The following is a 12,176-nucleotide window of genomic DNA, read 5'->3' as shown; positions in this document are numbered from 1 at the left end:
CAGACTGGAAATTCTTGTGGCTCATTCAAATACAGTGATGTAATTATGAGGGGGTGCATGCCAGACCAAGAGGTGTCATGTGCTCCCTGAAATGAAGTAGTGTCTGGTTCATCTTGAACTGGTTGCCCTGCTCTGTGAGCTGGAGTGAGGAGTGTTCACAGATTGTTTCTGGTCCCCTACTCAGTGATGCATTTTAAAGTCCATGGAACAGACTACTGTAACTCTTCTGCTGAACCTTTTAACAGTAGGTCCAGGTACTATAGAATAGACAAGCTGTGGCATATGTATCTAGTTAGCACCACTAATGTTTTGATGCAAAGTTAAGCTTACAGGTATGTTAAAGAAGATTTTTGATAAATGCGTGTGTCAAATATCATGTTTATATGTCCAAATTCACTGCTGGCAAATATGGAATCATGTTTATGAAACAGTATATGTTTTATATTCTCTGGCCTAATTTTATTTGGAGAAAAATTTCCTATATGTTGGAATGAAACTTCACCCCACAGAAACATTTGCATGCCAAGGGGAAAGGATTACTTGATAGTCAATATCCTATTAAGGAAATGCATCTTCTTGACCAAAACGCTCTGCATTACTGTACCAGAGACATCCACAGCCATCCACACAACTCACATTACAGGAGTGTTTGCTACAAATCAGGTGGGAAGCCATGAGTGCAAAGTGTGGGCTTAGAGAGTCAGAGAAATTGGAGCTTTCAGAAAAGTGTGATGGCTAGATCTGTGCTACTCAATGAAATAGTTTGTCTAAAGTCCTCTGACTTACAAAATTATTAGCTGCTTCATCATGCACTTAATATCAGCTACTCTGCTCTGCTCACTGTAATCTTCTACTGTGCTTTGCAAACCCCAGACACGCAATGAATTAAAGTCTGGTGCTGGATCAAGGGCCATCATGCAAGCTCAAAGGAATCGCCAATAATAGCAAAGCCATATTGCTTTATGAGTTCAAGACACTAAGAGAGAGTTCAAGGACTGGTTAAAAATTAGATTAGCAGGACAAGTGGTTGCCTGGGGAGTCTCAATCTTGTTCCTGAGAAGAAGAGGTCGAACCAGAATTAGAAAAGGTACTCAGGCTGGGAAGCTTGGAGGGCAAGTGTCGATTTTGATGTTTCACACTAGCTCTTTCACTAGATGCGACCTGGGGTGAGAGACACCAGGCTTCAGTGCAGAGCAGAGCCCTAACCAGAAGTCTTTTTCTGTGGGGGAGGTTGCATTATCTCATTACACAGGGACAGAAGGTGGGTGGTGTGAGCAAAAAATATATGTTTGTGTGTGCTTGGAGCGGGGGGGGGGGGTTGTTTGATGGAAAAAGAAAGATACTACAGAGAGTGAACCTGCAGTGAATATAGATTTACTGCAGTGTAATTCAGTGTTTCTCCAAAATACAGAACACTTTATAATGTTTCTGTGACATTTGGAATTGTGCCATAGCAGGAAAAGAAACTTCCTCAAACTTCAGGCACGACTGTTCCAGGTGCTTAGTTGTCAGGAACACAGAGACAGGTTAAAAAAAAAAAATAGCTACTGCTTAAAAATTTGCTTGACCTTTATTTCCTCAACTACAAAAGCCAACATATTTCCTTTTGTTCATTTCTTACTTGCTAATATTGCTGCAGAGGACAGCAGCAAGCGCAGCACTGGGTGCCGTGCTGATTAACTGCTGTTTCCAAATCAGAGCTCACACACATTCAATGGATGGTGAGGCAGCCACAACCCGTGTTTCAAAATATGACCTCTTCATTAAATAGTTTCTTAGATTAATTTTTACATAAGAAATAATGTGCAGCATTTTAATTTTTTGGCAGCATAACCTCGGGATCAATTTTTTAATTAAAAAGATGTATGATATCTTGCTGACGATGCTGTTCAGCATGTGCTAGACTTGTGAAAGCTGGCAAAGCACTGGAACTGACCTGATTAATAGCATCTCTTCTCAATAACCAGGGAAGCCTCTATTTAGGAAATCCTAAATTTAAATCTGTTAGAAAGGCACAGTTTATGTAGTAATCTCCAAAATATAGAGCAGTGAAAGATACTAATTTCCTGTGTTTGCTGAAGATCTTTTACGCTGGATGTTCCTTAGGCGTCATAAATCACACCTTAACAAAAACGCTAATGGTGATACCCGAGCCTCTTTGCAGGTAGTCACCTATATCTAAAGTTTTATCCTTATCCATGCCAACACATCTTCCAGATTCTCTTCATCCCTGTTTTCCAACACATACCTCCAAGTTCATTAATCCTTTTCTTTATCATCATCATCATCAATTCCCTTCACTGCTGGCAATCTTGGCAGGAGGTAGGGAGTGGGGAAGCATTACCACTTGTCAATGCAGTTGTAATCTATATGAAGAACTGACAAACATGGAATATTGCCACTTTTCTCATCACTTCAGAGGTGCCAGTGGGTATTGTTGAAATATCCACAACCATCAATTTCCAGTTTACACGATACAGCTCTAATATCCCTGACAGGAAATCCCACTGTACCACAAGTAAATGGTTTTGCTGTTTGTGAACCCATTGACTGCAGTTTTGCAGTCAGTGATCCTATTTTTCAATTTTTTCTTGCATTTAGCTGAACATTTTCACTACATGGAAAAGTTCCCAGGAAAGTATTCTTCCTTCTCCTTTTCTACAACTGCTAAATCTGGTCTTTGGGCTTATATTTCAGGAAGAGTGAGTGAAAAATCCTATAGAGGTTTTATATTCTTATTTTCTAGTACTTTTTCAGCCCTATTGTGGTAATACATTTCTCCTGTTTGTAGTCTATACTTCTTGCACTTCTGAACACTTCTTGGTGCTCAGAGCACCAAGCTGACAGCTTTGCATGGCATACTCTATATTCCTCTCCCACCAGTTTAGTGTTTGTTTTTTCCACCCATTTCAGTGTCTCTTGCGGTTGTCTGTCTTTCTACTGACTCTCAGCAGCAGTATATTTCTCAATTAAGTTTTGAAGCCTGATCCAAAATCCATTCAGTCCCTCCTCAATCTTTTACATAATCTGCTGTATGTTTGTGTTCCTGTTCCACAGCAACACATCCTCCACTGCTCAAAAATCATGAGTCTCTTACTGCAGTAATTACGATTACAGTGTAGCATATGGAATGGAGTCTTGTTTTCATATGCACAGTATTTACATTTTCCAGACAGTGCCCAGGCTGGATCACTCACAAACTAGACAGATAAGGCAGGGGAAGAAAACCCATAAGAGCAAGCAGAATTCAATTTTAAAGACAAATTAGTGATGTGAAAAGAGGGTGATTCACCCAAAATCCCGCAAGAGCTGTACAGCAGAGCCAAAAAATGCATCTGTGACATCTAAGCTCCAGTCAAGAATAAAGCCACATAACCACAGCTTAATCTCTTTTAAAGCTTGCATAAATGCTTGCCGTTTGCTTTCAACCACCCCTGTAAAGTGTTTTGCAACATTCTGTTGGAAGGAGCTATATAAAGATAAATGTGATATAGTATATAGTTGACACATAAACTAGTCTTCTTTTGATCTTTCCAAGCTGAAATTGCATTGTTTTGGTTTTGTCTTTGGTTTTTATACCTCAGCTGCAGACCAGATTCATTGCTTTTGTAAGAAGGAGACATTAGCAATCTCGAGAGTTTCATTGCTTGCTCCTTAGATAAACAGAGAGGCATCGGTGTTGTGATATCATTTCACCAAATGTCCCACACCACCTGAATTCCTTTCATGGTACACTGGAGGTCTGTAATATTTAACAGAGAAGTCATTCTCCAATTTCTTGCATTTAGTGCAGGTGACATAAAAATGCACATTTTAAAGACAAAGTTGCCAGATTGATCTTCCCAGGAAAATATAAAAAATGTTTTTAAAATCATTCTGAAGCTGAAAGCTGAACAGAAACAGCTGCTAAATGTCCTTCAAGGGAGCCCAAGATTCATTTCAATTACCCTGCACAGCGCACCTCAGGTGCAGCCCAGCATCTTCAAGTTTTATATATATCAAACATAAGCCTAACACAAAGTGTTATTTCCTCCCACTTATTATTGCCTCAGCATACCTGACAGGTTTTTTCTAATTCCTTTTCTCCTTTTCTTTTCATATTTCTTTTAGTGATATCCTACTGCTTCAGAGGAAATACAATATATGTCTACTTCCGCACTCATTGTCTGAGTTAAAGTAATACTGGCCTCTATATATATATATTTCTGCTTTCTTGTCTTTTAAATTTGTTCTGTGGCTGACCTTTGTCTAACTGCTATGCTGTCCGCTCTTTGAAGGCTAAGAAACCTTGATTAATCACTGTAATACCTTGTCTAACTTTTGAAATAACACCTTAATTTAAAAAAAAAGACTAATAGTAAATATAGGTCTGCACTTTCATTGGTGCACTGGGTTGTTTGAAGACAGCCACAGAGAGATTTCTGCTACAAATGCATAATATACAGACAAAGTATTGGCAGAAAGGTGAATAACTTTTTTTAAATGGTGGCATTTGCCACCTTATTTTAACGTTATCATTTTTATGATTTTGAATATGTTTATGAACATGTTTTTAGTGAATTAGGTGACATGGGATTAAACAGGTGAGGATTTCAAGGTTTTCTTTAGGAAGTAAATTTTACAAAATGTTTTTGAAAAGAAAATAATGATCATGTCTGCATGGCATATCAAGGCTGCTCTGGGCTGCAATGAGCTATTTTGGCATGGAGGCGAAGCTCTCATTTGGGTCTCCATTTCCAACCCACCCATAAATTTCCTCCCTGAGAAGGACAGTACTCACTAGGAGACCAGACAGGACATCCTCACCACAGAAATAGGTACTGAAATACTCTTCATTCTGTCAACATACATGCTTCAGCAGAGTGATGCCCAGGACAGCTGCCTTTATTACCCTGTGCCACTAATCTGCAAAATTTGTCTCCTATTCTGAGAAGCTAGAGTGCACCACAAGCACCTATCCAGAGCTCCTGTGCCTTAGTTAAGAGTTAACTAACTGTTTTGGGAGGTGGTAAGTAGCAGCTTCCCAAGTAGCTCTCAGCTGTGCTTGACTGTGCCCAGGTGTCCTTGGAATTTCAGGACAAAGCCAAGCATGTCATCTTCACAGAATCACAGAATGTTAGGGATTGGAAGGGACCTCGAAAGGTCATCTAGTCCAATCCCCCTGCCGGAGCAGGATTGCCTAGACCATATCACACAGGAACGTGTCCAGGCAGGTTTTGAATGTCTCCAGAGAAGGAGACTCCACAACCTCTCTGGGCAGCCTGTTCCAGTGTTCGGTCACCCTCACCGTAAAGAAGTTTTTCCTCATATTTATGTGGAACCTCCTGTGCTCCAGCTTGCACCCATTGCCCCTTGTCCTGTCAAGGGATGTCACTGAGAAGAGCCTGGCTCCATCCTCATGACACTTGCCCTTTACATATTTATAAACATTAATGAGGTCACCCCTCAGTCTCCTCTTCTCTAAGCTAAAGAGACCCAGCTCCCTCAGCCTCTCCTCATAAGGGAGATGTTCCACTCCCTTAATCATCTTCGTGGCTCTGCGCTGGACTCTCTCTAGCAGTTCCCTGTCCTTCTTGAACTGAGGGGCCCAGAACTGGACACAATATTCCAGATGCGGCCTCACCAGGGCAGAGTAGAGGGGGAGGAGAACCTCTCTCGACCTGCTAACCACACCCCTTCTAATACAGCCCAGGATGCCATTGGCCTTCTTGGCCACAAGGGCACACTGCTGGCTCATGGTCATCCTGCTGTCCACTAGGACCCCCAAGTCCCTTTCCCCTACGCTGCTCTCCAACAGGTCTGTCCCCAACTTGTACTGGTACATGGGGTTGTTCTTGCCCAGATGCAGGACTCTACACTTGCCCTTGTTATATTTCATTAAATTTCTCCCCGCCCAACTCTCCAGCCTGTCTAGGTCTCTCTGAATGGCTGCGCAGCCTTCTGGTGTGTCAGCCACTCCTCCCAGTTTTGTGTCATCAGCAAACTTGCTGACAGTGCACTCTATTCCCTCATCCAAGTCATTAATGAATATATTGAATAGAACTGGTCCCAGTACCGACCCTTGAGGGACTCCGCTAGACACCGGCCTCCAACTGGACTCTGTCCCATTGACCACCACTCTCTGGCTTCTTTCCTTCAGCCAGTTCACAATCCACCTCACTACCCAATCATCCAGACCACACTTCCTCAGTTTAGCTGTGAGGATGCTGTGGGAGACCGTGTCAAACGCTTTACTGAAATCGAGATAGACCACATCCACAGCTTTACCATCATCTATCCACCGGGTTACGTCCTCATAAAAGGCTATCAAGTTGGTTAAGCATGACTTCCCCTTGGTGAAGCCATGTTGAGTGCCCCTAATGATCCCCCTATCCTTGATGTGCCTAGAGACAGCACCAAGGACAAGTTGCTCCATCACCTTTCCGGGGATGAGGTGAGGCTGACCGGTCTATAGTTACCCGGGTCCTCCTTCTTGCCCTTTTTGAAGACTGGAGTGACATTCGCTTTCCTCCAGTCCTCAGGCACCTCTCCCGTTGCCCACGACTTAGCAAAGATGATGGAGAGTGGCCTAGCAATGACTTCCGCCAGCTCCCTCAGCACCCGCGGGTGCATCCCATCAGGGCCCATGGATTTATGGACGTCCAGATTGCTTAATTGGTCCCTGACCCAGCCCTCATCTACCAAGACAGATTCCTCCTCTATCCTGACTTCTGCTGGGGCCTCAGGGGTGCGGGGCTCCTCAGGACAGCCTCCAGCAGTATAGACAGAGGCAAAGAAGGCATTCAGTAACTCCGCCTTCTTTTTATCCTCTGTCTCCAGGACCCCCACCTCATTCATCAGTGGGCCTACATTGCCTCTAGTGTTGGCTTTACCTGCAATGTATTTGAAGAAGCCCTTTCTGTTGTCCTTGACCTCTCTTGCAAGGTTTAATTCCAAGGAGGCCTTAGCTTTCCTAGTTGCCTCCCTACATCCTCTGACAACAGACTTATATTCCTCCCAAGTGGCCAGCCCCTCCTTCCATGATCTGTACACCCTCTTCTTCCACTTGAGTTTGCCCAGCAGTTCCCTGTTCAACCATGCAGGTCTCCTGGTACCCTTCCTTGACTTCCTACCTGCTGGGATGCTCTGATCTTGAGCTCGGAAGAAGCAGTCCTTGAATGCTAACCAACTATCTTGGGCCCCCTTACCTTCTAGTACCCTGTCCCATGGGATTTCCCCTAGCAATTGCTTGAAAAGGCCAAAGTTGGCCCTCCTGAAGCCCAGGGTTGTGATTCTGCTAGCTATTCTGTTCCTGCCACATGAGATCCTGAACTCTACCATCTCATGGTCACTACAGCCAAGGCTGCCCTCAACCTTCACCGCTTCAACCAGACCCTCCTGGTTAGTGAGGATAAGATCCAGCAGCACTCCTCTCCTAGTTGGCTCATCCACCATTTGCATCAGAAAGTTATCATCAATGCACTGGAGGAACCTCCTGGACTGAGGATGGCTGGCTGAGTAGGCCTCCCAGGAAATATCAGGGTAGTTGAAATCCCCCACAACAACCAGGCCCTGTAATTGCGAGACTGCTCTCAGCTGCCTGTAGAAGGCCTCATCACCCTCCTCATCCTGATCCGGTGGCCTGATCTTGCCCCACCTTCGATGGTTTCAAACCTTCCTTAACCACTTACACTAGTGTACATAGGTTTATCCTGTAATGTGGTGTAGATCCTTGAACATTTCATTACCAGGTGGCAGCTGGATGCCATAGCTAAGAGCTAACATACTGTAAGGGCTAATACACAAATGACCCAGGAGAAGCAGCTTCCTAAATCACTTTGCAATTCAAGCCTTCACTCGAAACCTCCTGTTTTCTCCATTCACAGTATCAATAGCACAGTCAGTCTCAGGGGCTGAATTCCATTGTGCTACCTTCAGCAAGTGCTTTAAGCCACGCTCAAGCACCAAATCATCCCATATTGCAGTGTTTAGCATCTGCATGTTCAGATTACTAAAATCTAGTCCCAAGCTCACAGCCACACTGCCAGGACCAAGCAGATATACCCACTGTAACACAAACAGGCAAGCACAGCGAAAGAGGCCAAACTCTTGCCCATTTTCTCTATTGTTTTAAATGAATGGAATTAATCATTTTGTTTTCCTGTGATTTCAAAAAGCCAGTAGCTACAGCCCAGCTGGTGGGCAGGACAAAAGAGATGGAATGAGAAATGTATGGTAAAAGAAATGTAGAGATGCACATTCTCTGCAGGCTTTTTGAAGAACGTCAAGTATTTGTGATCGCATCATATTTTCCGATATCTTTTTTTTAAGGTTTGGTTACTGTTGTTTTAATTCAGAGCATATCGACTTCTGGATTAATTCCTTTCTGTACGGAAATTGTTGATGAAACTTTTCAGTTGTCTATGTTCTGCTCTGCTTTAGTCTCAGTCACAAACTTATTTCACACTACTTCGCTCCAGAGTGCATCAAATACAGATAAAATTCCTTCATATATGTAATGCATGGACCTAAATTCTTATCCAGATTCATGGTGGTGTTTCGTGAAGCATCTTTATATATGTCCACATAAAGAGACATGGAAAGGACAAGCCATTTCTCTTTCTCAGCTTTGGTGTGGTTTTCTTTTAAAATGGGTTGGGAGGGGGTTGTGTTTTTTTTTTGTTTTCAGTCTAAAGGCTGAAAGCTGAGACCACAAGTGTCCCTTACCTGGAATACAGCCATTCTGTTCTAATATTTGTGGGGAACAAAAAAAATTTTTTGCTAGAATTAGAAAATAATTTTTATAATACCAGTGTTTTCACTCTAAATTAATTTTAAACTCTTGCTGTGTGGTTGGTTTTAGGATACTTAAAGAGTTCTGCTTGGGGATTATGGGGGGTGGTTTCGCTATTGTTTTCCATTTCCCTGATTTGCAAAGTCAAATTGCCATATTTGAAATCAGAAAGTTATGAATGTTGTCAGTATGCTACATAAGTCATCCAATAGCCATGTTGGAGTTTAGTGGCTCTGCCTTGCCAGAGCATAGAAAACCATGCCCATAGGTGTTACTGGCGTGATTGCCATAGCTGCTCAGACGTGACACACAACTTTGCTCTCATGTACACTGGATAAAAACTGGTTATGCTAGGTAAAGAATCGTGAAGAATTTCATACTTACTGCCCATCAGGATACAGCTTGATTTCTAAAGCCATGAAGTACTTGCAGCTCCCATCAACGTTGACTGAGGTTGCTCAGGCCTGAAGCACCAAACCTGTGTACTCTAGATGGTTCGGTCTGTTTCAGTATTAAAGTATTCATGGTGAAATCTAGCAGCGTGATCTTCTTTCTCTGCCTACATAAATTTGATCAGAAGGAAATTGATTTTTGTTCCTTTTTCTTTACAAAATTAAGAGCATCTTAGTATTTGAGCTCTGTAGTCACTATTCAAAGCAAAATATAAGCCGGGTGTTTTGGAAAAAACAAAAATTACTTCTGATTGATGGCTTGCTTTACTCACATAGCTGCCTTTGGAAATTTTGGTTCTGTAAGTTTTAAACAGACACACTAATATCTTGGTTGTGTTGCAGGAGGAGGACCATTGGTAGATATTCTAAATATGTTTTATGATTTTATTTTGAACATACTCTGCTTTTGTATGGTCCGATTTCAGATAGGAGAGTCTGCCATGTTACCTAATTCCAGCTATTCAGCATGCAGAGAAGGCCACCTCTATGACTGTGGCAGGGGTCAGTACAGAACAATGTGTCATTTTCACACACCCCTTACATAAAATGCCTTCTTTGCCCAATTTGTTTCCAGGAATCATTCTTTCATTTGCTTTCTGTCTCCTTTCCAGGTGTGGATGTGCGGAGGTGGCATGTTTGATGTTCCATGCTCTCGAGTTGGGCATATCTACAGGAAGTATGTCCCATATAAAGTCCCTTCTGGAACCAGCCTAGCACGGGTGAGTCATTGGGTCTCGCTGTTTTTCATTTTCGTTCATCATCAGTCTCTTCATTCCCCGTGAACTAGTTTCCAGTAAACCATTAAAACGGAAAATGGATGTTTCTTTATTTTTCTGAAATGAGATGTGCAATTGCTGCAGTTATGCTGCCTTCCAGAGATAAGATTGCCCGGAACAAAATGAAAGCTTAAAAATACAGGGTTGGACATTTCAGCACAGAAGCACATTTCATGCTGATTCAAAAAAACCTAGGAATAACCTAAGGCTTATGGTTCTCAAATTGGACAGTGTTGTCAGTCATAGTTTTTACAAGCAGGACCAATTTGAATGCACATTTTCTTATCAGTCAGCAGAACAGGCAGAATCTCGCGAAAGGAACATTTTCTGAGGCAAAAGAACAGAGTAACAATGATTTTAGTGACTGTCTAATTATTGCGTAAAACCTGGCTGTGGAATACAGCCAGCTTGGAGCCGTGTGAGTGAGAAATTATGAGACCTCTAGACATTTCTCAAAGACTACTTCACACATCCATATCCATGAGGGGTTTTTTGCTCAAGAGAAAATGTTCTATAACTTTCTGGAGATGTTCAAGGGATGTCAAAAGATGGGAGACAAAGGGCACAGATGTAGCTTCCAGGCAGATACTACTATTTATTCGTGCTTGAGTTTGATCTTTTCTGTTTTAGAGGATTTTTTTTAATAAAACGGTATTAATATTAAGGTCTGCATATTGCCATAGGGTAATATTTTATGAATCATATTTTTTCTTAATAATGAAAATGTGGTATGAATAAAATAATAAATTTCTTGCTTTAAGGGGGAGATATTCTTGGTTTCAGCACCACAGGACAAGGTTTGCTGTAGTAACTGCAGCAGAGGAAAGAGGCCGCCTGTGCTGCCTGCCTGGCATCTGGCTAGACAGAGAGAAGGATTTGCCTTAAAAGAGCATCCGTGCAGACAGTGAGACACAGTACAGTAATGGGATTAGTGGTGGTGTTAGTGGTGGTGATAAGAAGTATATTGACTAAATCGTGAGATTAAAATCTTCCCCCAATATAGCTCTGTGTAGTCTCAGAGTTTCCCCATCCAGATTTTTGCACTGGCTGAAATAAACTGCTTCGTTTATGGTATCCCCTGCAAAAATCACACACAACTTGCAATAAGAAATCCAAACCTCAGTCTCTTTTTCTCTATTACAGTGCAAAGTATCTCATTAGAGAATATGCTGTCTCATGCATTATCTGTAGGAGCAAAATACAATGATTTCTGTTTGGACTATTAACATCTTGTACAGTTCAACACTCAACTAGCTTTCATGGAGGCACTGTGAGTACTTACAGCCATCATGTAGCCACAGCCTGCAGCCTTCCTGTACTATTTATTCTAGCTTGATTTCAATAAATCACTTCTGAAATATTACAAAAGAAATTTCCCAGTTATAAAAATGAAATCTTTGCCCATGAACAGAGTGACTGCCCTGTATCTTGTGGGAAAAGATCTAGTGTGCTGATAAGGGTGGGTCTTATCCTTCCCATTCAAATAATGGATAGTTTCTTCTGTGTTGTGAGGGTCCAAAACATGATGCTTAGGTAAATTTCTGGCATATATTTAGCACTGAAAGAAAATTTACTGTCTTCTTTCCAGTACAATATTCTAAACCAAAACATTGCTGTTAGGATACATTGCATCAAGGCTGCCAAGAGCACAAGATCTTCTGTACATTTTAGTATTTGGGGCTATCTCAATAACTAGCCAAGGAGGAGAGTTTCGTCCCTAACTCATCAAATTGTGTGTAGTTTCAAGGCTAAAAATATTCTCTTTCTTTCATCCAAGCCAGAAAAGGAAAAGCAAGGACATATTCATCTTCAGTATGTCAATCCTTTTGATACAGACCACTTGTGGTTCCAAATAAACTGCCCCAAATTGAGCTGTTAGCCAAAATATTACTAGGGGAGTATGAACAGAAGTAGCCTGGATATTTCAGCTGTCTTTGCATTATCCTCCAAATATTATATTGTATCCTCCAAAGATTATAGTCTACCCTTTATGAGTATTTCATCTAAAACTTCCCTCTAGTTCAAGAATATAATGAATAGCATACTCAAGAATATCTGGAAGTATTATCCCTGCTGTCAAAAGCAATACTTTTCACTACTAAGTAGTTTCCACAAAGGTCTTTACTAAATCCTCTTCCGTCTTCTGCTAAGGAGGATGCTGGAGATGCAGTTCAC

The 12,176-nt window shown here is 41.8% G+C and overlaps 1 protein-coding gene across 1 annotated transcript in view; it reads left to right on the top strand.

Moving 5' to 3' along the window:
- The window catches only part of GALNTL6 (polypeptide N-acetylgalactosaminyltransferase like 6), a 565,706-nt gene that overhangs the window by 521,642 nt on the left and 31,888 nt on the right, over positions 1–12,176 (top strand). Inside the window, exon 8 of the mRNA XM_068403801.1 lies at positions 9,837–9,944. Within this exon, the coding sequence (XP_068259902.1) occupies positions 9,837–9,944 (108 nt within the window). The remainder of the gene's footprint in view (positions 1–9,836; positions 9,945–12,176) is intronic.

The sequence above is a fragment of the Nyctibius grandis genome, chromosome 6 (assembly GCF_013368605.1).
Source record: "Nyctibius grandis isolate bNycGra1 chromosome 6, bNycGra1.pri, whole genome shotgun sequence".
Taxonomy (NCBI): Eukaryota; Metazoa; Chordata; class Aves; order Nyctibiiformes; family Nyctibiidae; genus Nyctibius; species Nyctibius grandis.
Note: the sequence above shows the minus strand (reverse complement) of the source record. Positions and strands in the feature narration are given on the sequence as shown.